Here is a 26,968-nt window from a genome sequence, read left to right on the forward strand (position 1 = left end):
ATGGCTTGAACCCCCTGCCCTCAAATGGGGAAGAGCTGGTGCTTAACTAGTGCCACTTAATAGCTCTGAGATTAATGGAGGCAGCACACGATGCTCTGATGCAACCTAAACTGCCTTCTTTAAAATCCACACATTTCCCAAGGGCTTTAGGAAATAAAAAAGGGGAAGTGTTAAATAACTCTGATCAAGGTGTTTTTTAAAAACATCAGCTGAATTACTCAGTTGTCCTTTCGCTTCAGGAGGGCTGTTCTTCAGCTTTCGATTTTGCTAATCCTTTTAACCGAGTTGTTCTGGGCCACAGGTGGGATGGCTCTGCTCTTTCACTGCCAAAATCTGTATATCGTACCCCAGCATCTCTGCTGATGAACTCAAGAGGATGTTTTTTAGGCAAGATGTTGATAAAGGCGATAATTTACTCCAGGTCAGAGATCCCAGCCCTCCTCTGGGCAGAGATCAGGAAGAAGGGAGTGGGCACGAGTGCAGTAGACTTAGATTTTTCCTTAGCTTCAGTTTCACACTGAAGCTGAGTGAATTTGGGTCCCTTCAGGACGTTTGTGGTTGAGGATGGTTCCCTGCTGCAATCTCACAGGGGCTTTGCCACTGCTTAGAAGTAGATTTGCTCAGGTGTTCCCCAGTTTGGGGTTTTTCAACCTCTTCCCCAGCTTCAGCTGGAATGAGGGGCATGAAGACATCTCGGGTCTGGGTTTCACGTGTCTTTTCCATACCTTAAATTAATACGCTTCTCTAGGATGTTGGCTGCAGGTTTGTCTGGAGCTGTGGTGCTTAAGCCGTTCGGTAACTACTGTAACGTGCGTTCAGGAAATAACTTTACCACTATTTTAAACAAATCCAGCAATGGGTAAAATTGCTGCAGCGATGTGTGGGCAGGAAGGGGTTACCAGCCACAGCAGGTCACTCCCTGCATAGCAGATGCAGGCATTCCTGGAGAGCCATTTGCTACCACCAGTTTCCAGGAACTGGCTGGAATGATGAGATTAGAGGAAAGAGGGGCTGCTTTCCTTGATGGAGAGCCTGTCCTATCCGTCCTTCTGTCCCTACCCACCAGCTGTGCTGACAATGATGCCATGATGCTGAATTCCTCCTCCCTCCCCTGATGACTAATGTCTGCATCTGTGAGTAATTAGATAAGGTGAGGGGGAAGGCTGCTGTGCTGGACCTGTCCTGCCGCAGGAGCAGGATGCTGTGTGAAAAGCTCGGTGGGGTTGGGCTCACCCGGGGCCTCATTAAGCGAGGAAGGAGAGGGAAGAGGCTGTTTGGGAGCTGAGCCATTCGGAGCCGTCCTTTTCAATGAGGAAATTGGATTGCGGCCGCGGAGACCACTTGTCTATCTGAAGTGGAGCCAAGTTCATTTCTAGGAGACATTGGACAGTTTTGTTGGGTTTTAGAGCCCTTCAGTTCCTGGTAATGATGCCTGCAGCTGGGCCGCCTCCTCTCAAGAGCCTGTCTTGAGTTTTGTTATACCTGGGCTGCTCTGAACTCTTGACTCACATCTCACCATTGTTGCTGTGTCGATTCCTCTGGCCCTCACAGCCTTTCTCAAGACAAAGGATGGGGTGCGTGATTCAGGGTAGATAGAACAGCTATGTTCCTGCATTTCCCCCTTAAAAACACCGTAATTGGTCCAGATGCTAAGGAATAAACACCCCCGCTCCAGCACAGCAGCTGGGGACCCCAGCACCCACTGTTTGGAGAGGCCAACCTCCTTTCGGCACCATCCCTCCATGGAAGTGACTTTTCTGCCTGGCCCTGGCTTCTCCAGCTCGTTTGTCATTGACACTGAATTTAAACGTTTTTGTTGTTCTTCTCACAGGTGTTGGCACAAGGAACTACTACAGGAAGATCGGCTACGAGCTCGAAGGGCCTTACATGGTGAAAAGGCTGGACTGATGCCCCAGGAGGTCCCCACCCCAACCAGCTGCTGGCAGGAGAGGAGGTGAGACTCATCCTGGAAAGAAAGCTCATGGTGATAGACGTAAGCTAAAACCCAAAGCCTGCCAGCTGCAAAGGACTTGCATATGCCAGAGCCCACGGCAGCAAATAGGGCATCTCCGCCGGGGAGAGCAGCTCGGAGATCTGCCCGTTGCCCCAGGAGAGCTTGGGGTTGGGGATGTTTCACGTCTCGGTACCGGCGTAACCCTGCCGTATCTGCGGGACGGGCGCTGGTGCGTTGCAACAGAGGGCCCAAGCGCAGGTGAGCCGGGGACCCTATTGAGCAGCCTGGGAAAAATAATTGTTTCTGTAATGCTGTCAGCGAGCTTTTAATGGTTCAGCACTGAAATTGGGTGGGTTATTCTACAACATGAATTAATTATTTCTCTGTGCACATTTATTTATGCTGGGCTTGGCTGCTTTCTGTCCATCCCAAGTGATGCCGTTTGATCCTTTTACCATGCAGAAGTAGGAGACCATGAGGGCTGGAAGCCTTTACTTTGGTGGCGGTAGGAACTGAGCTAAGAATTTAAACTTTACTCTCTACGATGATGCACAAACATGGAGTAACTCAGAGTAGAAGAGATTCTGAGGGCTCTCGTCCAACCCCACTCAGAGCAGATTCCAGTTAGATCAGGGTGGTGATGCCTGCATGCCTCCAAGGCTGGAGATACTCCGTGGGTGTGGATGAAGAATCCACAGCATCTAGGTCTCTGTTCAATATGACACCCATATGTTGGACAAGCTTTTCCTAGTATCTGATGGGAGTTTACAGCATTTCAGCTTGTGCCACTTGGCCTGTTGAGGTGCTGCTCTGGGAAAAGTCTGCCCTCCAAGCTTCTCCTTGCACATCGCATACTCCCAACACCATAACCAGCCTGACGGCCCTCGCTTCAGTTTGCTCAGCCGCATTTCCAGCACCAGATCTGCTGCTTCTCCAGCCCGTAACCTGTTGATTTGGGCATGGGGATGCCGTGCAGCAGCAGTGTCAGGGGCCTCGGCAAGGTCACGGTATACAACCTCTGCGTCCCTCCCTTATCCGCACTGCCCTCATCTCATCGCAGCAGGCAGCTGGGCTGCTCGGGCACCATCTGCCTACGGAGGATCCCTCCTGGTTCTTCGTAACTCTTTTCCCCTCTCCCTCCCACAGCAGGAAGGGGTTTCGGGGAGGGTTTGGTCCTTATCTCTCCCAGCATGGAGGTTGGGTGACTGCCCTGTAGCTCCTCAGGTCCCTCTCCTGGTCCTCCTTGGAGATGGGTGTGATGGTTGCCTTTTCCAGGCATTGTGAATGCTGTGAGGAATGATACCATTAAAGCTGCTTTTTGCAGAGCGAGGGGGGACGTGAGAGCAAGCTGTGACCCTGGGTGAAGAGCTCAGCACCTTCCTCAACTCCCCCCCCAGCCCTTCAGTGGGGTGGGGATGACCCAAGACACACAGGGCAGGGGGGTGTCCTTTGACATTAGTGATTCAGGGTTTTCAAAGGCAGCGTGCCTGGCGCTGCCCGCTTGACATAACAAAACCAGAAGGGAGCAGCCGGAGCTCTGACCTCCTCCACTTCTTTTTTTATAGTATTTCAATCAAAAATAGGGTTGAAATCTGGAGTCACGGCTTGTAGAGAAGTTGACATTTCAGGTGTTACTCTAATAAACAACTCCGTCAGGAGCCTTCTGGAAACTTCACCGATAACGAACATTTGGATACACGTGATTAACCTGGAGGAGGAGCAGCAGCTCTCGCGGCAGCCGTGCCGTGCCACGCAGTAAATGCGGTTCTGCCACCGTGATCTATTGCTGCTCCCCAACAGTGACTCGCGGGGTCAGCGGCCAGAACCACGCTGACGTCTGCTGACGCGCAAGCAGCAGCAGCTGCCCGGGCAGTGCGGAAAAAGCGTGTCCTTGCTGGAAACAAGTGAAATACCTGGCAATAAATTTCTTGATATTGAAGGTAAATGCTGGTGTCCTGTGTTTTAAAGAGCTGGGGAGTGAACACCAAAAACCAGCTTGTTGGTACCTAAACCCTTGAGTGTGTTTGAGCTTCCTTCCCTGTACAGAGGGCTTGATTTAAAGAAGGGAGGTGGAGGCTGCTGCTTCTTGATTTGTTAAACTGGGTTTTTTCCATCCTTTATGACACTGGTAAATGCGGGGCATGTTAAGCTTCTGACACTGTAAAGGCAGAGGAGATGGAAGGAGATATGTTGAGAAAGGATGCAATTTCTGTGTAGAATCCCTGAGATTTTCTGCAAAATTTGTTGTTCTGGTACCACTGACATAATTACGAATCACTCAGAGCTGAAAGCGTCAGACAGCCCAGCTTGTTCCAGGTACTAGCCAGAAAAACACCGCTTCTGTGTGTCTGAAAGCGTGGCCCTCCGGCAAATCAAGGAAATACTGGATACCTTTATTATTTTTTTTAAGGCCAATGTGGTTTCAGTTTACTAGCAGCTTTATCAGAAATAAAGCAATTTGGGGAGAGGGTCTTATTTTTAGCTTCCCATTTGCGTGTTCTGTCTGGGGCGATTTCATGCTGCACTTACTGAGCTTCTGTGAAACTCTTTGGGCTTGTCTGCCCAGGCACAGGTTTGTTTTAATTGTGATGTATTGATTTGTCTGTTTGATATAAATGCAGCCAAATGAATAGCTGGTTTGTACTTCTCTCCAAGCCATTGCTTCCGCTGGGGACAGGGAGTTCCTCCAACGCATGTTCCTGGCATGTGTCCTGTCTGCTGCTGCTGCTCTGCACACTGCTGGGGTTTGGGATGGGGTTCGGGTCTCAGGCGGCAGCTCTGCAGCCAGGTCCCTGCCAGGGCACCCACAAACCTCGCTGGGGCAGCCCAGGGTGGCCCGGGAGGTGCAATGGTTTGAGGAAAGGTCCGGGGGTGGCAGCCTGAGCTGTGGCTTCTTACCCTGTGTGTGTCTGCCAGAGTTTAAAAATACAGTGGTATGTGTCAGTCGCCTACGGGGAGCTGGGGAACGGGATGCATTAGCAGATGTGTGTGGCTTTTCCACGGGTTTTAGTGTGGCTTTTGGGGTCTGTGGTTGCCCGGACATCACTTTGGGCATGATCCTGGCCCACGGTGCTCTCTGCTGCCTGTGGCATGGCTGCCAGGAGGGGAAAGCAAAAACCACGCTTCCCTCTAAAACTGTTCTAAGGGTTCCAGGCTTTGTTGTGTTTGAAGTACACTGGGCACGAACAGTACAAAGCGACAAAGTCTGGTAAGACTTCAGACACCTTTAGTTACAAAAAAGTGGGAGGCACAAAGGAAACATGAGACCCTACTGCGAGAAAAGGGGCCGTGCAGATCCTTCCCGTAGTGATGCTTAAAGCTTTGTGGCCACCTCTTGAGCTTCATTAATAGGGGGTGACAGTGTGGGACCAGGTACCCAAATAAAGTCAGGAGATCACCCCAGAGTGATCCTGATGCAGCTGGAGAGACACAGCAGCGTGGAGGCACAGACGGCAGCTGTACCGAAGAGGGCTGTACACGATGGATAGGGTCCTGTTCTTTGCCAGGCTGGTGCCCGCGCCCCGTGTCGTCAGTGCTGGCTTGCAGTGACTGTCTCGCATTTAGGCGAAGTGCAGTCCTGGTGCCAGCAGGCTTCATGGCTAACCCCTTCTGCAGTCCCTGCCAGGAAATAAATCAAACGCATCTTTGGTCTTGGGGTTTTTTTGTGGGTTTTTGTGTTCCCCCACTTAAAAGTTCATGTCGCGGCCTGAAGAAGACAGAGGGCCTTGCCCTGGGCGTGCAGGGAGGAGGGAGCATTGCCAAGCACCAAAAACTGTATTATAAGAGGAAACTGACAGCTGTGGTTGGGTTTGGCTGACCCGTGTTGGCTTTTTCCTGGCCAAGGTGCTTGTTGGCAGGATCCTGGCCGGCACGGAGCTGCACCGAGGAACTTTCAGGTTGGCTGTGACCTGTTTTTTGCAGTACTCTGCAAGTGTGGGTTACGGTAGGGTTTGGGTTGGTGGGTGGTGGGGTTTTTTTTCTCTCCATGAGAACAGCATCCATTTCAGTACAGGTACATCATTCTTACAGAGCTGTTGCATATGAAATCAGCTAATAGCATCCTGTAATTAATTGTGAAAGGGAGAGCAGCTTTGAAATCCAGGAGCAGTTGCACGTCACTGCAGCCCATGAAATTGTCTGTCTTGGCAGCTGCGAATTGCCCTGCAGTTTGAGGTCCAGTAAATGCAGACGGTGTTGCCTTCAGTGGCCACACCGGGCATCTTTCACATGGGAACGGTGGAAGAGTGTATTGAAGCCTCCTGGATGAAAAACAAAAAACAACCAAAAACACCCCCCCCCCCCAGTAACTACCCACCGTACAACAAAAAAAAAACAAAACAAAAAAACCCCAAAAAAACCACACCAAAAAACACCCCCACCAAAAAAACCCCACACACGAAGGTGATTTGTGTTGACAAGCTACAGCTCCTCCTTCTTAGCCCTTCGTAGAATCATGGACTTATTTAGATTGGAAAGGACCTTGTAAGATCATCGAGTCCAACCGTTAACCCAGCACTGCCCAAGCCCACCACTACCCATGGCCCTGAGTGCCACATCTACACAATTTTTAAATCCCTCCAGGGACGGTGCCTCCCCCTCTCCCTGGGCAGCCTGTCCCAGTGCTGGACACCCTTTCGGTGAAGAAATGTTTCCCAGTCTCCAACCTAAACCTGCCCTGGTGCAGCCTGAGGCCGTTCCCCCTTGTCCTGTCGCTTGTGACCTGGGAGCAGAGACCGACCCCCCTGGCTGCAGCCCCCTCCCAGGCAGCTGTAGGGAGCGATCGGGTCCCCCCCGAGCCCCCTCCTCTCCAGGCTGACCCCCCAGCCCCCCCATCAGACTGGTGCCCCAGCCCCTGCCCCAGCCCCCTGCCCGGCTCTGGACACGCTCCGGCCCCCCAAGCTCTGTCTGGGGGTGAGGGGCCAGAACGGACCCCAGGGCTCGAGGGGCGGCCGCACCGGTGCTCAGCGCAGGGGGACGGTCCCTGCCCCGGCCCTGCTGGCCACGCCATGGCTGATATATTTCATGGTGGAAACGCGGTTGATTAAGCAAACAAGGACTTAGACAACTGTTCAGAAGATGAACAAAGTCAAAAAACACCTCAATTTGCCCTTAAAATCCACAGACAAAGGGCTGTGGCCAGTCCCACACATGTGGGAGCCACAGCTGGGGCTGGGAAGGGCCCAGGTTCCCATGCTGAAAGGGGGCCCAGGGAGGGCTCACGCTGCAGCCCCAGTAACCCACCACCGCCTGGGCCAGGCACAGGGGGTTGGGGCCGATGCTTTCAAGCACCCGGGAGGGCCCTGTCCCCTGCCTGAGCCCAGCTCCTTCGCGACCCATGAGAAAAATCAGCCAGCGGGCACAGAGGCAGCGAGATACTAGTGGAAGCTGCTCCCCCCTTTCAGGGACAGTCAGCGGTGACCAGCTGAAACTACTTTGAAGACCACGCCAAAGGTGAGTCACACTCACTGCACGTTAATTTTAGCCTGTTGCGTTTTTCCTGCTCTGACTTTTTGGGACGCTGATGTGTTCTGCCTGCCGGCAGTCAGACACAGCCAAGATGTGGCACATGGGTGCTGGGTGGGCTGACCCTGGTGGGATGCCAGGTGCCCACCACGGCCGCGCTGTCCCTGCCCCTGAGCTGGGCTGGGGGGAGAAAATACAACCAGAGGCTGGTGGGTCGGGGTAAGGTCAGGATGTGATCCCTCAGCGGGTACCAGCACGGGCAAAGCAGGCCCTGCTGAGGGAAATGAGTTTCATTTATTGCCACTTAAATCAGAGCGGGATAATGAGAAACAAACCCAAACCTGAAGATGGCCCCCCCCACCCCCCCCCTCCCTCCCGGGCTTAACTTCACTCCCAGCTCTGTCCCCTTCCCCCGAGCAGCACAGGGGACCAGGAACAGGGGCTGGGGTCGGTCCCCCACCCGCTGTCCCTGCGGCTCCTGCCCCCCGTGGGGAGGGTCCTCACCCCCGGCCCGGCCCCAGGGGGGTCCCCAGCCCTGCCCCCGCCCGGGCTCCTCTCCCCACGGGGCCACGGGCCCTGCCAGGAGCTGGCCCAGCGCCGCTGCCCGCGGGTCACAGCCCCCTGCGGGCACCCCCTGCCCCGGGGGTCCTGCCCGGGCTGCGGGGGGGGAGCTGCCCCCGGGGGCTCCACGGGCTGGGGGCACGGCCTGCCCGGCCGGGGGCTCCCCACGGGCTGGGGGAGCCTCTGCTGCGGCGCCTGGAGCCCCCCGGCCTCCCCCTGCCCCGGCCTGGGGGGCTGCAGGGCCGCGGCTCCCACCTGTGCTCGCTCCTCTCTCCAGTCCCACCTGCAAAGGGGGTTTTTCCCCTTACCCCAGGGGCGCTCCCACCATCGCTGGTGGGTCAGCCCTTGGCTCCACCTTGGAGCCAGCCGGCATCGGCTCCATCGGACACGGGGGAAGCTTCCAGCAGCTTCTCGCAGAAGCCACCCCTGTACCCCCCGCTGCCAAAACCTGGCCACGCACACCCAGCACAGGGTGCCAGGTGGTGGTGAGCTCAGGTGCAGCTCGAGCAGTAACAACCTGATCCATGCAGGAGCGGCAGGGCTGCAGAGCCACTTTTCGCTTCCCCACAGCCGTGGGAAGAAGCCCGTCTTTGCCCAGGAGACCCACTGGCACTAGAACCCTGCTGAGCGTGTGGGGACTACCTCAATCTGTTACTTTTTGGTCCCTGGGGAGCTGTTCCCTCCTGCTTTCCAGTGGAGTGCAGCATCAGACGGTGGTTAACAGCTGCAGGAGGGATCAAAGCTGCTGCCCTGGGTCACACAGGCCACCTGGTGGGTCCACCCAGGACAGGTTCCACCTGTGAAGAAAACAAAGCCCAAGGAAAGAGCACCCCGACCCTGTTGCTGAGGCACACTGTTGCCCCCAGCTTTTGCCTTGGCTGCAAATGATAGCTACGTTAGCAGCACAGAGACTGCCAGGGACATGAAACGGCCTCAGGCTGCACCAGGGCAGGTTTAGGTTGGAGACTGGGAAACATTTCTTCACCGAAAGGGTGTCCAGCACTGGGACAGGCTGCCCAGGGAGGGGGGGAGGCACCATCCCTGGAGGGATGTAAAAGACGTGTAGATGTGGCGCTCGGGGCCATAGGTTAGTGGTGGGCTTGGCCGTGCTGGGTTAATGGTTGGACTTGATCTTAAAGCTCTTTTCCAACCTAAATAAGTCTCTATTTTTTCAGGCACATCTGGGCCCCTCTGTCCTCCCTGCTTTAGTGCTCAGCCTGAACCTGGAGGACCTGATGGCCATTACCCTACTTGTATAGCTATGTTTAAAAAAAAGAAAAGAAGAAAAAAAAAGAAGAAAAAAAACACCAGACATGCCACAGCACCTTCATGACCCCCTGTCCCATAGTATCCCCAACAAAAATGCTCCTGTAGATACTTCCAGCTGGTTGCCTTGCCAACCACAGCTGCCTGTTGGTCATCCTGGTGCAATACCTGCCCTTGCTGCTTGCAGAAGGAACCACAGGCAGAAGTGGTTCCTGTCCCTTGAAGCTATGTGAGTGCACACAGAGCCCAGATCGGGCAAGATGAACTGGAACACAGTGATTCAACAGCCTCTTCAGGCAAAACAAAAACAAACCCAAACCCAAACCAAAAAAGCTGATGCTGGGAGCCACAGGATCTGATGTGCCGATGGCTTTTGGCAGAGCATGGTGCCGAATGACTCCTGCCTGGTAGGAGTTACTGTCCAAAGAGCTGGCTCCAAGAGAAAGATGTTAGGCCACAGCCTAACAGCAGCGGGAAGCTGAAAATTTAAAAGCAGCTGGGAGAAACAGCAAAAACTTGAGGTATTCAAGCCTAAGATAGCAAAGGTGAAGCGGCATCGTTACAGGAACTGAGCCACAAAATGAGAGGACACCAACACTGAGATAAACATGGTAAAGTCAGGTATGTGTAGCTCAGCTGCTCTGCTGGCATTAACGTTAAGGGCAATTTTTACATCCAATAGATGTTTGAAAGGGATGAATTTAGCAAGATAGGTGCTGCTTAGTTTGGTATAAAATAAAAGAATATCCATTTTACAGATCCTAGTTCGGCACATCCTGCATCCAGCTGTAAACTCTAAGCCACACTTAGCTCCATTGCTTCCCAAGACCCCAGCAGCTCTGTTCATGATAAAAAAAGTCAACTTGGAAAAAAAGCCTAAGGAGAAATAGAGTATAATATAAAAAAAAGGCAAGTAACCCAGAAATACCTAGCAATACTGGCAGCCTCTCTGGTGAGGCCAGGTATTACCAGTGGCACAGGGTGGAGGGGATCTAACTTGCTCTCGAGGATCGATCCCCTTCTGCCAGCTTGGATTTTGTTTTTCTTCTTTGCTCACATCCTTCGTGCAGCAGCAGCAGGGGCTGCCTCCTGCCTTCAGTGCAATAAGCAGTCACGCCAGGGGCTCAGGAAACCTGTGGCGAATCTGTAAGAAAAGGAGAAAATTAAATCAAGAGAAGCAGGAGCCAGAGAGGAGACGGATTTTAAAAAAAATACAGCAGTCACGATCCGGCTGTGCTCATCAGCTTTGTTTAATAAGAAGTTGGTGGTTCGGAAAAACAAAGTCGGGGTAAAATGGCACCGCTCAGACCTCGGGTTAACAGCAGCATGAAAGCTTGGGGCTCATCGCGCGTTCTTTTCACATGGCAAAGAAGCGGTTTGGCATCGATTTATGCACGCCGCTGCCTGCTTCCCCTTTTGTCCCTTCTCCACAGGGGCACGGATGGCTCTGCAGGATTTCATGCCCAAAGCCCCCTTTCCAAAGGCTGCCAGCCTCTGCCCTGAATCACAGACCCACTTTGGTAGTTTTAAAGTCTTGCAGCAGCACACCTGGCTTTATATTTTTGTCCTCCCTCTTTCAGTTTGTTTATAACGGTGGGAAAAAGCCAAACATGGTGGGTTTTGCCTCAGTCTTTCATGTAAGCAAAAGGCTGAGACTGCTCAGTCACGAACTGACAGCTAAATTCATTCAGCACACGCCATCGGCAGAAGTTGGTGCTGGTTCAAGGAAAAAGGTTAAAACAAATAAAACTCTTAAGTCAACGTGTACAAATTCCTCGGCAGATGCCCATTTTCATCGATGCTTCCTCCCAGAATTTGTGTGGATCCAAGTTTTGTCCAAATCCAGCCGATACCATGATGAAAATTAAATATAAGCTTACTGGCAGCTGTCCTAAGTGCCCACTGGTGGGTATCGGGCACTAGATGTAGGTCCAGGCCTTACACACCCCAGACAAGCCTTGTTTGTGTTTTCATCCCTGGAGGGACTTGGTGCATCCCACAGCCCTCCAGCTCACTTCCCGGGAAGGCAGTGGTGATACACAAGCTCAGTACGCGGCTCCCAGGACACGCATCCTCACGTGGGAGCACCCTTAGGAGACGCTTCCCCGTCCTCTCCCACCGGGATTTCAAACTCCTGCATCACTGCATGTAGCAGAGTGGCTCTAGATATTTATTTCCATTAGAAGAGTTCCTTTAAGTAAACCTTGATGCCTCTGTTTGGCTTGGGACCCACCTCTCCCAGATTTGCTGGGATGAGAGGAACCAGAGCAGGGTGATGAAACCAGGGTCTTGATCCTAGCACAGGGTGCGTGGGTGTCCGTGTCGCTCACTGTGGGGCCGAGACCCACATGATGGCTCGGCACAGCTTGCAAGACACCTGCGAAGCCACTTCAAAAGCCACTTTCTCAAAAACCTAAACCCCAAACTTTCTGGGGAAGCTACAAGAGGGCAAGCGTTGGCAGCTTTGGGGTTTTACAGCCCTCTGTGTACATCAGCACGTGGCAGGACGGTGGCTTCCAACTTCCCTCTTGCCTGCCTTCCTGGGAAACACGGCCACTTTGCACCCCAGGCTATTCCGCAAACAGCCCTTTGGATCGGGAACGAGCACAAGGCCGTGCCGAGCAGGAGCGCTGCGAGGAGGTGTGAATAATGCCAGTAGACTAGACATGGTTTCCATTTAAAAACAAATTAATTTAATTCTCTGATCCTGCAACTCTTTGAGAATGAAGGAAAGCTAAGTGAGCCTAAAAAGGAAGAAATCCACTGCTTCCAACTCCAAAAAGCCTCAGCAAAATCAATTAGGACCGTATGAAGGTTCTTGAAAGAACAGCAGGGACTGACCGAACCGCACGAGCTCGTTACCTTTCCAAATCCTCCCTCTCTGCAACGTCCCTGCGCAACGCCAGCCGTGGTGTGTAGGTGTCTTTACATTTCACCCACCTGAGGACCTGGATCATGCTTTGCAAACAGAATGTAAAATCAGTGTCAGTGTTTTACATACTGCAGAAACGGCCTCCTCTGATGGGGGAAGGCAGCCGCCGTGGAAGGGAACAAAGGAACAATGAATGTGAACCGAGTGCCCCGGTGCTAAAGGTTTTAATTAGGAACTGGTCTGTATCCATCGCCGATGGATTGAGCTGCTTTCCCCGTTTTCCTTATTCTGCAAAAGTATTTCCCTAGATTCAGCCAGTTCATGAGCGATGCTAGCTCACTTCTGCACCCACACAAGCCAATAACCTCGCTCCTGCCTCTCCAGCTGCGAAGCAATTACGTTCTTTGAACTCTTCGCAAAGGCAAGGTGTCTACCTGAGGAATCTGGCTCACAGCAGCACCGATGCCGCTGCCTGCAGCTCTCACCAACACCAGCCATCGCAGCTCCCGTCCCTCCGCCTTCCCAAGCCCCCTGGACAGGCCGGCAAATCTGCTTTATCTCCTCCTGAGCCTCTGCTGAGACGAGACACTTAATCCAACCAGCTCCCGTGTCCCCCCGTGGAACAATCGGTACCTCCAGCCACCCCATCTGCATGTTGGTTGCCTGCAGATAACCGTGCAGCGACAGGCGCCCAGCGCGCCTTCATTAGTCTCTGTGATTAACAGACCTGTGAATGTATTTAGTTCCAAAAAATGCTTCCCAGCAGCTGTAAGACTACCAGCTACAATGATGTATTTAACAGACATAGGAAAAAAGACCTTCTGCTGTCTGGTGAGATGTGCTGGGATGTATGATTAATGGAGGATTCTGCTAATGAATGATTTGGAGACAATGCTTAATTTTAGAGAAAAATAGAATGGTATTGACTGACTCAATCCTGCCCGGGGACAGAAGCAAGTATTTAATTCTTCCCCGGATAAATTCAGCCCCTAGCTATCTTGCATCTCTGTGAGTGATGTTATTTGTCCCATTGAAAAAATTTAACTAGTCTGAAGCGCCCTTAATCCAAAGCAATCAATTTAACCGCCTGCCTCAACGGACAACTCCAGCATTTAGAGAGGCTTTTCTAACACACCACTCTGATGTGCGTGAGGCTCATTGCAGGGTAGTGAATAAAAACCGGAGAACTCACACTTTTTTCCCCCCCCACCAAAGCAGAACAAAGCTTCACCTTCACTACCTGTTCGCTCGAAAGACAAAGCTGAATCACAGATCCACATTCCTCTCCATTTTTTTTACTCTTTTCAAGAGAGATTATGACTGTAGGTAAAAAAAATAATCAAAGTGGTACATCCTTAGTCATTGCTGCCAGCGCTCTGACCTAGGCAAAAATCAAGTGTCAAAGCCCCCCGAGCCAGGCGCTGAGCAGAGGCACCCACTGTCACCCTGTGACGTGCTTGACAGTGCTGTTCTCTTCCTGCAATGTGATGTCCAGTAAGCAGCCACCACTGCCAAACGTTTGCCTCCAGTCACCAAAGCAGTCGCTTTCACCAAGACCCAGCATTTTACCATGAGGGGAGCGATGGCCAGCAATATTTAGGGTGAGGACGGAGGACGGCAGCATCGCCATCTCCCCCAGGAGCTGGAAGACAAGTGGTCTACAAACAGGGCACCACAGAGAGAGCAGCTTCGTCAGCAGCTAACCAACAGTTTAGGAACTTCCTGAACCACAAGGTTGCTCTAAACCACTGTTCAGTAACTGCTCATAGATTTACCTTCCACAAGTAGGTATGATCTGAACCCTCTGACACTTCACCCTCACCAGGGAGTTCAGCAATTCAGGCAGGTGAAACCTGTGCATCCCCCAGGCATGCCCTTAGTTCTCAGAGCACAAGGTGGGAGTGTCCATTCAATAAAGAGTTTGTTTTCTCCATAACATACGTAATTTAACACACTTCCCATCTCCCCATTCCCAAATTTCAGGTCTTTGACAAACATCTATTTTTCTTTTTTTGGGGTGGTTTTTTTCCTCAGCTATATTATTATTAATGAGCTGCATACAGCTTTTGAAACAGAATACCATGGATTCATGCACGCTTCCTTTTATTTATTCTGTTCATTTATTCTGTTCCTTTCCCAGCTACAGACTTTACATTTACCCTGTAATAGCAAGCTTGTTTTCAGAGAGCTACCCACAGCAGCTCCAGGATTCTCCCCCACCGCCCCTTTCACTAAGTAGTCATCACTTAAATTAGAGGCTGTCATTGCATACATTCATTTACCAATTCACTAGGTATTCGAGTAAGACTAACTTGTGGTACCTTCATAAAAACAAAACCAACGACAAAACGACAAAAAAAGAAGCATTGCATGTGATTCTGAAAAGATGCTCAGTATTACCACACTTTTTAATGAATTAGTAAAAAACCACGGCATTTTTTATTAACTTATAGTTTCAAGCAATTGAAGCAGACTAGCTAAAAATATCTAGCAGCTGTGAGGATACTTGCCTAGCATGGCAAAACAAGGAAGAAAACGAGTAAACAGCCATCCTCGGACCCTGCAGTTTTCTCACATGTTGCAAGGGTGTGCAAACCTATCTGCATTCCAGAAAAATGGACCTGCCCACACCTAAAAGAGCAGCAGCATGCCCTGAGGAGAGATGACAGAAAGCAGGCAACAGAGTAGCAGTGGCTACAGGATTAGGAGGAGAAGGGTGAAGAAACCTTACTTCAGAAAGGCAGCTCTGCAAAGCAGGAGCGTATTGATAACCGAAAGCTTCAGAAAGGCAAACCCAGCACATGGTCCTAAGTTCTAATTCCCCAGAACTCCAAGATGAGTTAGAAACCAAGGCAACAACTAGGATTCGGTAAGACAGGGCTGTACTGCAGGTGTAGAGCTGCAGTCGAAGCCAGACCTGTCTCCTACCAGGAGCCAGAAACGCTCTTCAGAACAGGGTGACCCTGGCTCTTCATAACAGAAGATCCAGACCTCCATTTTCAGCGTCTTTCCACTCACCACACGGGCTGTCTGTGCACAGGTGTCAAGAGCTAAATGAGCTTCAAAGCAATTGTGTCTATCATTGCTGCGCATGCTTCCGATGTGGGAGCGTTGTCGGGCTAGGGATTCTCTAAATTCAAAAGTCAGGTTTAATTTAACCATTTGAATTAACTTATTTTGAAAAAGCTGTTCCCACAACAGCTCTTTTCAGCGGCCACCCCTATCAGGTAGTCCATTTGTTATCCGTTACAGGGACAGAGGCCAATTAATGCTTGTTTGTGCAGGACAAACATATTTTACAGCCTGGAGGAGCAGGTGAGAAAATGTTACGCTTCCCCATAGAAGGCCAGCGGAGCCTCTGGATAAAGTCATGGCAGGAAGAAAGATTCCCGCCATGAATTTAGCTCATGACACACGGCTTATAATACAGTCTTCTCTAGTGCAGTCACAGTCTTAGTAGAGTAGGACAGGGGAAAGAAATATATAAACTATTTCCAACAGGAACATATGTATTTGTCCTCTGTGCAGCATAGGTGGTGCAGAGGGGCTCGCTGTGTTATAGCTTTCTTTTGGCAGTTTATTCTTTTCCTACGAAAAGAAGCTGTCCCTGAAGGACACTGCTTCACCTCTGCACAACAGAAGAGCACAGGAGAAACCTTTTCTAGGAGCTCCCAGCTCAAGAAAAGCAAAGATCAGCAAGACTTTACAGATAAATTAAAATATTTTTTCAAATGGGGTGCAAATTAGACTCTCCATTTACCTGCCAAGATTCCAGTTCAGTCCTTTTCATTCCCCTTGTAAGAACAGCTGGCACAAGCCGCTAACACAGCAGGAAGCATGATTCCTTAAACTACTTTAAGTGTTAGTGACGCATACATTCTAATCAAGAGTTGGCATCTTTAACATTCTTTGTATTTATTTTAAGAAAGCGTTTTAGTTAATCTAAGCAAGAATATTCAAAAGCTACTGTGAAGAAAATACATTTTTGTTTCTGCTCAAACTTTTCAGAATAGACACTGAACACTTTGCCAGCTCATTCAGCAGACATCACTCAGTTACGTGGCCAAGCAGAACGGAGTGAGGAATTACATTTAAAAAAGCACCAATTAAACTTTCTAAAGACAACTTCTGAACCAAGAACATGGGACATGTCATTATCAGCGAGAAGCTGAGAAGCCAGGGCTGGAAAGGCAGTCAACATGCAACGGGGCAGAAAAGCCTGTCTTCCAGAGTGTTCCTTCATGGTTCTTTGCTGTCCTTCAAAAGGGCAGTCACAGGACGGCAACAAAAGGATGCACAAGGGTTGCTTTAAAGAGAGCAAGTTCAGAAACAACTACAACTGTGCAGAGTATGGCCAGGCAGTCAAGGTCACCTCAACCAAGTTTTCACCTACACTACTCGCTGCATAAAAGAACATAAATATAAAACCACCGAAGGCTTGCATAAAAATAGACTTTTTGGTAGTTCTCCTCTTAAAATTACTGTACAAATAAATAAAGTTATAGTCCATTTAAATATAACCGTTCGGGGAAAACTGGAAGGCAGCATTGGTCTTCTGATCAACTCTCTCATTCCAAAGGAAGGCAGAGTTGCTTGCCATCTCAGAGGCCTCCAGTGGGACACGATACCTGCAAAGGAAACATGCCAAAGTTGCAAAATAAAATACTTCTTGGTGAAAGCACCGGCCCATACCAAAGGTCCCACTGTTCTGCCTTGGTCAGGGACATCAATTAGCATAAGTATGCTTAGGGAAAAGCACAGGGTAGGTACGCAAACAGGCTGTCCTCAGTAAAAATCCCAGTTCTGAGCAATGTTTAACATCAGAACTTCCTGAATCACAGGTTATATATCCATCTTTAAATTAATGAAAGAAAACTCACTTAGATGTTTTTCACACTGTTCTGAGGAGATTTAGTGTTTGGCTGTCCTACACTGTAGAGTTCATTGCCCCTGTGTTAACAAATCATTACAGGATTTAAAAAAAAAAAAACCAAAACAAAACAACAAAACAACAAACTATCTCCTGTTTCATTTGAACTTGCTATGGGAGAAGTTCTTCTGCGGCACCTAGATTTAGCACTGTGAGAAACCCTTTTCAGCTTCTGTGCTACTCCCGATTTTCGATTAGGAAGGCAGGATATGAAATCAGCCAGCTCTCTGGGCTGAAGCATCCATGAATCGGTGTTTAAGACAACCCCCATTTCAGAAAACAGAACTGGGTTTCGTTTCAGTCCACACTAACACAGCAGCTGACAGCGTTTTCAGCACATGAGAGTAGCGGCTCGCAGTGCAGACTGCTGTGCCACAAGTCATTGCTGCATCAACTCGGATTACATGCCAAAAGCAAGTACAGTAAGTATTCAGCTAGCTTCCTACCGAACAGGAAAATAAAATAAAGTAAGAGGATTGAGACCAACAGGGTTTTCAGGGATATGTCCTGGCTCTGCTGGCATTTTTGTTCTGCACCTGGTCTGCAAACCTATTTACCTTTATGGTTTTGTAATGAAAAAGGAAAGTCAACAGTAGTAAGCCTCACACCGGGCTGCTAGAGGCTTTTTTTCTTTCCTCCCCTCTTTATCCTTGCAAATTCCTCTATAGCAGGCTAACCACTTCAGGGCTGGCCTGCCAACTAGTGGCACTGTTGCTGTTACAATATGCCAGGCCTGCTGTTTCACGTGGGAGTCCCCAGAACAGCAGATCCTACCAGACTAATCGAGTATTTTTTAGCGATGAAACTGATTTTTCTAAATAAAAAACAGTGTTTATCTTTTCCCCTGAAATTTCAATAACACGTTTGATGTAGTGCCACATAAAGTATGAGAAACACAGGAGAAGACTGCGATTAGTAAAAAGGAAGATGCAAGGCAGTTAACCTGTCCCAAGGGAAAACTGCAATGGATAATTTGGAAATAAAAAGGCTAGAATTTTTATCAAGATTGGCACTGGCAACGGACTTCTTTAATTAACGTTTTCACTAACAGCCTTGGCACAATTTTAAGTGTGCTGATGACACAAAGCTGGAGGTATTACAGTTATAAAAAAATATGATGAGGAAATACTCATTAACAGTTTCTTCTAATTGACAGGAGATAAAATCCAGTAATAGAAAACATTAAGGTCATGCATCTGTGAGCAAAAGTAACCCAGAATGTTACTGATTTGAAGCAACTCAAGGCCAGGCTGGACGGGGCTGGGAGCAGCCTGGGCTGGTGGAAGGGGTCCCTGCTCGTGGCAGGGGGCTTGGAACCAGGTGGTCTTTAAGGTCTCTTCCCACCCAAACCGTTCTGTGATTCTCTGAAGTCAAAAGGGGCTTTAGGAAACAAAGTAATTATGAGAGGATTAAGTGATATAGATATGAGAGATGTGATCCTGGAACACATCAGGAGGAGTATTTCCAGACTAGATAGTAAATGCTAGTGCTTTACAAGGACCTGAAGAAACTCGCCTAGAGAAAGCGCAGAAGTTATTTTGATATGGAGGACATATAGGAGCCAGCCAACCAGCCTTGGACAGGAAGAAATGCTGCTAACGTTACAATTGTTCTCTATAAAATAGTTTAGAATGGGCAAACACCTGGGAAGGAGAACACTTTAAGCTAAAGGACAAGTCTGTCACAAGATCGAGTGAGTATTAAAGTGATCAGAAATGCATCTGTGTTGCAAAGGACACTGTCCTTTACCTGTAAGGACAGCCAGATGCTCAGTCTCAGTGACAGCATCAGACAGAAAAAACTTTATTTCTATGATACATTTACCAAAGAAATCCTAGGATATGAAGTCCATGATAGCAGAAGACAGGACTTGAAAATCCTGGAAACTCCCTTCTGTATTTTCATCGCTCTGCTGAAAGACACTGAATCTGACAGACCATCCTGAATTTTATGTTGGACATTCAAACCTTCATCAAGGCAGATACTAAAGAGGCCATCAAAAAATCACAAGGATTAGGATTTTGTTCCGAAGTGGACACATAAGAAACAACAGTCTCGCTGCAGGACTCAGCAAGACCACCAGACTTCCAGTCCAGCTTTTTCCAACACATTTTTCAAGGCCTTTACATGTTAAACAGTTCAGGATACGAAGCTCCTCTGTTAGCTGGTGCACCCGGCTCTGGTACGCTCTGAGCATTAACAGCGCTTTAGTTAAAAAAAAATAAAAAATAAATGCCTGTTTTGGGTCTGACAGCGACTATCATGGCTGAATACCCTATGTAAGATGCACACCCACAAATATACAGTAACTTTGCCTGCTTCAGCTTTTGTTTAATTAGCACATACATTGTAAAAGCAACAAACAAGCACAGGTAAACGGTGGAGTGCTGGCAGAAACCTGCCCTCATCTGTGGAAATAGATGAGGTACAGGGTAAAGGACAGGCTGGCCCAAATACAGACAGCACAGCCAGTTCCCTGAACAAACCACATTAAGGAGCCACAAGTTTCTTTGTTAGACATACTTCAGCCAAATTCCTTTTCCCAAAATGTTTATCGAAGCCTTTTCTTCTCCTAGTTTGACTGCATCTTTCTATTGCTGAATTTTCAGAACTTCTACAGGTCGCACATACAGTTTAGAGGACCTTGGCCTGGAGGTCAATAACAGAAAATCCCCTGTAAGGTCAGACTAAATAGCCTGACAGAGACACTAACCTGAACATCCTTCATCCCTACGAGGCAGAGCGTTGACGCTTTTTGCCATAGGAGATTTGCCCGATTCGGACTTCTAGTTGGAAGGCATCCAATCTTTTCTTCGGGTTAAAAGCCAGCATATCATGCAGGAGCTCGCAGAGATCATCTGGCATGGACTTGTTGTTCTTCAGGGGAATTCGCAATTTCATGTTGGGATTCTCCAGCAATGCTTCTCCAAGGGGAATAAGCTTCTTGCCTTGGCAGATATAAGTTCCTGAACACAGATAAGGGGGAGTCAGGTTATACAGGCAGAGGAAGTTCTACACAAAACGCTGACACGCGCGGTACGGACAGACAATCTGGAAAACAAAACATCTGAAAGATTCCTGGAAACATCACTTACTTAAGAGGCAACCACCAAGTGAAATATTGGGAGAGGCTGTTATCAGAAAAGGCTTTTACTTTCACATGGTAATCAAGATGCTGCACAAGGCTGCGTTCGTTCATAACCATGTGTGGAACAGAGGGAGCAAGCTGAAGCACGGCATGCTCGTCAAGCAGACCTCTACGTCTGCAGGGAAAACGGGCTGCTGAAATAAGCTTCCTCCATTTCACCCTACTGGCAGACTCAGAAGCTCTGGAAGAGGGAGGGAGGGAGGGAGGGAGACTGCTTGGCTGCAGTGACTTGAAAGAGTTAAACACAAAAGTTATTTGCTCAGTTAGTCAAACAATTTTCAATTAAAATGACAGCATATGCCATTTACCGTTAGCCAACTTCTCCTCAGCAAGATTAAGGAAGGGAAATGTAAATTTGCTCCTGGTAATCTAAATAATTTCACTGGTTGTTGAAAATGATTAACCAGCTTCCAAAACAGACAGTAAAAACAGCTTTGCTCACTCAGGCTGTTCTGCCCCTGCATCAAGCAAAGAATAAATGTTTCAAAGGCAGTGACCTGTCTGTGTATAGAAAAGGTTGGCCTTGCAAACTCCTTATCTCAAGTTGGCGGGTGGCTATTCTAATGAAATCTATTCATGCTTTGGTCTCAGCTGCAACCATTTGCTTGTTTCTGTAGGCAGGAACTAAAACATTTATCAATGTTTGGCATTTTAAAAAGAAATAACAGAATTGAGTCTATTTGGGAAGATGAAAAAAAAATTAAAGGGGTAGTGCAACAGCATCTCAAAGTTCCTCCGTAGACATGCCTTTTAAGAATTTAAACATTTAAAAGACAGGCAGACAGGTATACTATGATCTCAGAGCCTGGGTAGATGTCTTCAATTATTATGCTAATGTGCATGACTGGCATTCTCTCCCCTCGAGTTTGATTTTCCACTGCAATATACTTTTCTGAAATCATTTAGTACAAAGTATTTCAAGCGTGCGAATATGTGGGGGATTTGGAGGAAGGAGGCAGCAGGGGGTGGGAAGAGCAGGCCATCGGACGAGTCATCCCTGCAAGATCTTGCATCTCTAAACTGTGAGGAAACTCAGCCAGATGGCAGTGAAGCTTATCTAAACATCCTTTCCCAGTTTATTGTTTGGCTCTTTGGAACATCTTTCAGCGCTCCAAGTGATCCCATCCTTTGGTTATGCCAAGTTAAGGACACAGGCAAACCTATAAGCCCAGTTCCAGAAAGGTTTTGGGTTTAAGAGCATTAAAAGCACTCCTGAGCAAATGGAAGTACACAGATACTAAATCCTTTATCAAGAGGATAGCTGTAAGACAGATGCCTCACCAACAGCTATGAGGGTTTTTTCTTTTCCAATTCTTTAGTGACAGTAAGGGCCAAATCCATTTCTGGAAAGCATTCCTTAGAGTAAGGAACGCCTGACAGCATAGAAGCCAGAAGTGATCTTTCCCTCAACCTTTAAATCCTCCAGAGTATTTATGAAAAATTTGGCAGAAGGAACAATCTTCCAAACAATATAATGATTTGCAAATATAAAAAGCATTCCCTCTACCTTAGTGATATGTCCTCAAGACCTGGAAACCCCACAGGAGAAGCTATCAAATCAGAAGCAATGCATACTGAAGAAAAAGATTTCTTCACAGTTCTCTTAAAAACAAAAACCCAAACCCCAAAAAAACCCCGACTTTGGGTTCCTTTGGGTTGCAAGGTCCTTGCAAATTCCTGGAAAAAAGTCACATCTGAAGTATATATATGCCACAGCATTTGTAACTGTGCTGTGAGGACACCTCCCAGAGGGTCCCTACAGATCCAGCACATCCACTGGCAACAAGGCACCAATCTGATCCTCACCAAGCAATTCCTTCTCAGTATCCACATCTCGGAAGGTGATCCTTTCGACCATAGCCCAGAAAATGATCCCAAGGGCAAATATGTCAGCCTTTGCAGTGTAGTGACCTTCCCATACTTCTGGCGCCATGTAGAAGTTTGACCCACACGCAGAGGAGAAGCAATGCTGGTTCACATTCCCTTTCCCCTGACACACCTTGCTGAGGCCAAAATCTGCTACCTGCAATGCATAAACAGAAAAATCAAATCAGTTATTCACAAACACTGGCTTTACAAGCATTTTTAAAAACAGCGGCTCGGTGAATTCCCCTCAGAAATCCATCACAGCACAGCACTCACACTAGTCGGGCAGCAACCCTGGTGAGATGAAAAGCTGGTTATTTCCTGCCAGCTGTCTGTTCCCCCACTCCTTTCCTGTCGTTTGATCCCCTTTCGAAGATGGGCAGAACAGGTATCTGACTGTTATCTTTCTGTGAAGTTCACTCTGATTACACCTAATCAGGATTAAACATACCTTGAACAACATCTATGGTAGAAGTGGCTCTTACTGTTCCATGGTGACCACACGGAATCTCTTGCATTACCATTATTGTCCATAGTGATTAATATGTCAATGATTTAATTGTCCCTTGATAGCTTTACAGGTCAAATTACAAATACCATTATTGATCTGAATGGGCAAGACACGAATTATCTGAATGCACCGACCTATTATTTTATATCCCAACTAGTGGATCTTTTGGGAATGAAAGTTCAGGAGCAAGCTGGCTCCCAGCTTTTTGGAGCACTGTAACAGACTTTCCATCTGGTGCTACAAGAAACAAAGCCAGCTGGTCTTCACCTCAATCAGGGCACCAACATGAAGCACGAAGACATTCCCCACATCTCCCGAACATCAATATGTGCTTGAGGCAGCAATATTGGAAGCACTAGCTGTTGTACCAGGGCAGTATGTTCTTAAAGTTTAAGGGCGCAGAAAATATTGCTTCATTTTTGACTGATCGTGATCTCTCTGATTATCTAGCATGCAGAAGTTTGACAGCCCTAAATTGCTCCTCTCAAGGATAAGCAGTGGATGAAGGATGTTAGAGAAACACACCACTGTGACCTCTACTTCCTTCCAAGAGTCCTAAAAAAAAATAAATAAAAATATGCCCACAACTGATATCAGATGTTCTGAGTACACTTACTGCAAGTATCACAAGACTTACCAAAAGCCCATTCCAAAGCACATGACGCATAAGCATTTAGATCACATACTTATTACAGCAAAGTTTCATTTCCTTACCTTTACCATAGGACTTCCATGTCTATGAGAAATCAAAATATTGTCAGATTTCAGGTCTCTATGCACTATCTGGTTTCTGTGCAGGAAAGCTATGGCACTGCTGAGCTGCCGCATGAAGCTGTTGTTCAGCTGAGCATCTGGGCTGCGAGACAGCAGGTATTCGTTCATGTTGCCACCGTCACATAACTCCATCACAAACCACAGAAAGCAGGGCAATCTGGGATCCACGCACCTCCGCCCTTTCAAGCAGGTCTCAATTAGCAGCAAATGGCTGTCTGATTTCTTGGAACAGTGACTAACTGGCTGAAAGATCTGGCCGCTCTGCAGGATACACTCCTCCAACTGGATCACATTTTCATGTTTCCTCTGGATGCTCTGCAGGGCCCAGAACTCTTGGAGAGCCAGTTCTACATTTTCAGGCACACTACAACGCATTCTTTTTACAGCTACTTTGTTTCTAGTTTGATTAACAATGGCCTCATAAACCACGCCATAGGTCCCTCGGCCCACTTCTCGAACAATGTTGTACTTGGATTCCGCAGCCATCCCTCACTTCGGCCTAGCAAGGTGCAAAGCAGAGGAAAATACTTGAACTTATGGCAAGCAGTTGTCACTTGCAGTAAAACCCTGGAAGAGAAGGAGATAAAAAGCTTAACTCTCCGAAACGAAGCAGCTTACCAACGATCAACTGCAAATACTTCCAACCGGTATCAATTTCAGCTGTACGTGCATTGGTGTACGGTGCAGCTGCACGAGGACTGACAGGTAAAACGGGCTTTTAAGAGAAAGCCTATATCCATGGTAACTTTCAGACATTATCAAGTACAATCCTGTCTGCACAGTAGGATACAACCACCCAGGAAGTAACATTGATTTGTCAACAACAGATGAAGTTTAGTGAGAAAGAAAAAGAACTATGTAGACACGTTCTGTAAGCAGCGCAGAAAAGGGAGGATGAGACCTCCTGGGTAACAGCTGAACTTACTTTTACCAGAATTTACTTCTAAAGAAATAAAGCTAGCCAGAAGTGCCTGTTTGGCACTAAAATCTTTCACCCCTGCTCTCCCCCCGCATAAATATACCAATTCTTCAGTAACTACATCATGTCCCTGGCACTTCCGCTACCAATTTTCTACCACTTCACACCCCGAGACTCACTCCCTTTCTCCAGCTCACCTTCTTCCTACCGCTTCACAAGCCTTACACTGCGCTTCCCCTCCACCTCAAGCTCCCTGTCCCACTCCACTGCCCCCCAGCCCACCACATCCTTCACTTTATTGCCCAGTACAGGTTCCCGCTGTGATTCTCATGGTCCCTCATTCAATTCCCCACTCCCCCAGCCCTATCCCGCAATAACCCTGCTCCCTTTTGAGCCTCCCATTTCACTTCTTCCTTTGCCAGTGCTTTTCAACACCATCCCAAGTTTTTCTCCCTAATAACACATTAATCATTCCCTGTGTTCATGTGCCACATGTTCCTTTCCCAATCCCCTTAACGCTTCTCCTGTTAAACCTCCACCTTACTCCCTACTCCACCTGCTGCTGCCTTCAAAGCCCCACTTCCCTCTCCCTTCCTAAACCCTCAGTCCAGGTTCCCCAACCTAATGCCCCACTTCCCAGCCCACCCCACCTTCCTTCTCAATCCCTCTCCTCCCTCCAGCTTCATCTGCCAGCTGAGCTCCTTTCCCAAAAACACAGATGCGGCGCTTAGGGACATGGGTTAGTGGTGGGCTTGGCAGTGCTGGGTTAAAGGACTTGATGATCTTACAGGTCTTTTCCAACCTAAATGATTCTGTGATTCTGTGGCCTTTTCACCCAGCCTTCCCAAGCCTCTCCCACCCTATTCCTCACCCTCCAGCCCTCAATCCCCCACTCCTCTCCAAAGCAGCCCCCAAAGTCCAAAGCCCAACCTGCCCCCAAACCCACTCCCACTATAGGCCAGCCCCCCACCCCCGGCATAACCACACCCTGCCCCAGGCCCAGCCCGGGCCCTTCCCTTCCCCATCTCCACTCATCCCAGCCCCACCTCAGCCCCCCTTCCCACCTCTACCATTGCCTCAGGCCTAGCTCTTCCCAGCACCTCAAGCAAGACCCCTTGGCCACCTCACGTCCCTGCCCCACCTCAGCCCCCTTCCCCACTCCCTGCCCCCCTGCACCATCCCCTCAGGCTCAGCTCTTCCCTGCTTCTCACCTAAGACTCCTTCCCCGCCTCAGGGCCCTAGCCCAGCTCCCCAGCCCCTGGCCCCCTCCCCATCTCCACCACTGCCTCAGGCCCAGCTCTTCCCAGCACCTCAGGTAAGACCCCTTTGCCACTTCAGCCCCCTTCCCTTATCCCCTCAGACCCAGCTCTTCCCCGCTTCTTGCCTAAGAGTCCTTTCCTGCCCCCACCTCAGAGCCTTTCTCCGCCCAGGCCCCTCGCCCACCTCTGCCCCCTTCCCTGCCCCCTCAAGCCCAGCCCTTCTCGGCACCTGGCCTACGACCCCCTGCCGCACCGCAGAGCCCTGCCGGCTCCCCCGCCAGCCCCTCAGCCCCTCGCTCCCGCGCCCACTCGCCTCAGCCCGGCCCCACCCCCCGCCTCCCGCTCGCGCGCGGGCCCACCATCGCAATTCCCGCCGCCGCCGCGCGGCCCCGCCCACTTCCCACAGCCGGCCAACCAGAAGGAAGGAAGCTCGCCCGAACCAATCGCAAGCCAGCGAAAAGGGGGAGCGGTAAAAGCCGCCGCCGGACCAATCAGTGAACGCTTCTCCTTCCCCGCCTCAACCGGCCCGGGCGGGGAACTCCTGCGCGTGCGTACTGGTGGCAGCGTGGGGCGGAGGACTACAATTCCCAGCAGCCCCTGCGGCGGACGACAGGTGCCTGCTAAGGACAAACCTCCGCGCAGGCGGCAATTGCGGGCGCGCCCTGGCCGCCCCCCGCCCCCGTCCCGGCGTGGGGGCCGGGGCAGCGTAGCGCCCTGCAGCCGCCTCCCGCCCCTGTGTTAGCCCCGATTAAATAATAATATCAATAATAATAATAAAATAATAAAAACTGCAGTGCTTTGGAAACTTCTAGCAGAGGGCACCCAGCCCACCCAGGTCCTGCTGCGCCCCTCGCCCCGAATCAGGCTCTTCGTGTAGCCCCCCCCGGCAAGCCTGGGGGGGGGAGGGGGGGGCTCCAGCGCGGAGCATCCCGGGGGGGGTCCCAGCGGGGAGTCCCCCGCGCTGTGGGTCACCCCCGTGGCGCTGCCCCCAGCCGGGGGCACACGACACGGGCCGGCACACCCCACCCCCCCCGCCCCGGCCCCCGCCACCCCTGCAGAAATTCCCCCAGGCCATGGCGCTTGCTGGGGCTGAGAAGAAGGAGCAGCAAGAGGAGCGGGAGCCGCCTCCATCCCAACCACCGGGGCGGCTGTGGTCCTCCGGCAGGAGAACACCGGGAGCATCCCCTCCGGATGCACCTGCCCTAGAAACTGCAGCCGGACAAAATCCACGGTGGTCCCACTCACCACCCCGGGGACACGGTGGGGACCCCGGTCCCCTGGTGACTCCCAGCCCGGAGGCCCCCCTACGTCAGCCTCTGGCCGGCCACCGCACGCCTTCAGCATCACTTCTAATAACGGCTGCCCCCACCCCCCATATAAAGCTAAACCCACAGCATCCGTCCAAAATATTTCCCTCCATCCTAAAAACAAGGAGCCGGAGCCCG

The 26,968-nt window shown here is 49.8% G+C and overlaps 2 protein-coding genes across 9 annotated transcripts in view; one reads left to right on the plus strand and one right to left on the minus strand.

The window, feature by feature from the left end:
• ELP3 (elongator acetyltransferase complex subunit 3) overlaps positions 1-3,899 on the plus strand; it is a 93,255-nt gene extending 89,356 nt beyond the window's left edge. For 3 of the 5 annotated variants that reach the window (XR_005828346.1, XM_040597266.1, XM_040597267.1), the window contains one exon: positions 1,832-2,350. Coding sequence is in view for 3 of the 5 variants with exons in the window: in XM_040597267.1 (XP_040453201.1) it covers positions 1,832-1,908 (77 nt within the window). In the remaining 2 variants the exon portion in view is untranslated. Of the gene's footprint in view, positions 1-1,831; positions 2,351-3,519 lie in introns of those variants that run through there. The other 2 variants (XR_005828345.1, XM_040597268.1) reach the window with 1 other exon arrangement.
• Positions 2,202-25,909, minus strand: LOC121089771 (serine/threonine-protein kinase 35-like). 4 transcript variants are annotated; one of them, XR_005828347.1, is made up of 7 exons: positions 24,271-25,117; positions 23,286-23,912; positions 22,001-22,217; positions 19,760-20,012; positions 10,242-10,388; positions 8,621-8,775; positions 2,202-6,213 (listed from the first exon to the last, which is right to left on the minus strand). XR_005828347.1 is itself a non-coding variant. In XM_040597272.1 (5 exons), exons 2-4 carry the CDS (start codon positions 23,829-23,831, stop codon positions 19,777-19,779), a joined length of 999 nt encoding a protein of 332 aa, XP_040453206.1. In that variant the 5' UTR covers positions 23,832-23,912; positions 25,883-25,909; the 3' UTR covers positions 14,533-16,744; positions 19,760-19,776. The 4 variants fall into 4 exon arrangements, 3 of the variants coding, with proteins under 3 accessions (XP_040453206.1, XP_040453204.1, XP_040453205.1); XM_040597272.1 differs by lacking the exons at positions 2,202-6,213; positions 8,621-8,775; positions 10,242-10,388; positions 24,271-25,117 and adding exons at positions 14,533-16,744; positions 25,883-25,909; XM_040597270.1 differs by lacking the exons at positions 2,202-6,213; positions 8,621-8,775; positions 10,242-10,388 and adding an exon at positions 14,533-16,744.
• Between the last annotated feature and the right edge of the window lie 1,059 nt (positions 25,910-26,968).

Source organism: Falco naumanni, chromosome 6 (genome assembly GCF_017639655.2).
Source record: "Falco naumanni isolate bFalNau1 chromosome 6, bFalNau1.pat, whole genome shotgun sequence".
Classification (NCBI taxonomy): Eukaryota; Metazoa; Chordata; class Aves; order Falconiformes; family Falconidae; genus Falco; species Falco naumanni.

What these genes read in the sequence shown, in the direction of transcription:
- LOC121089771 (XM_040597272.1), bottom strand. Translation starts at nt 23,831, where the DNA reads ATGGCTGCGGAATCCAAGTACAACATTGTTCGAGAAGTGGGCCGAGGG. An exon ending in ATGGAAGTCCTATGGTAAAG is followed by an intron (nt 22,218 to 23,285) that starts GTAAGGAAATGA and finishes TATGCATTGCAG; the next exon opens with GTAGCAGATTTTGGCCTCAG. An exon ending in TACTGAGAAGGAATTGCTTG is followed by an intron (nt 20,013 to 22,000) that starts GTGAGGATCAGA and finishes ATCTGTGTTCAG; the next exon opens with GAACTTATATCTGCCAAGGC.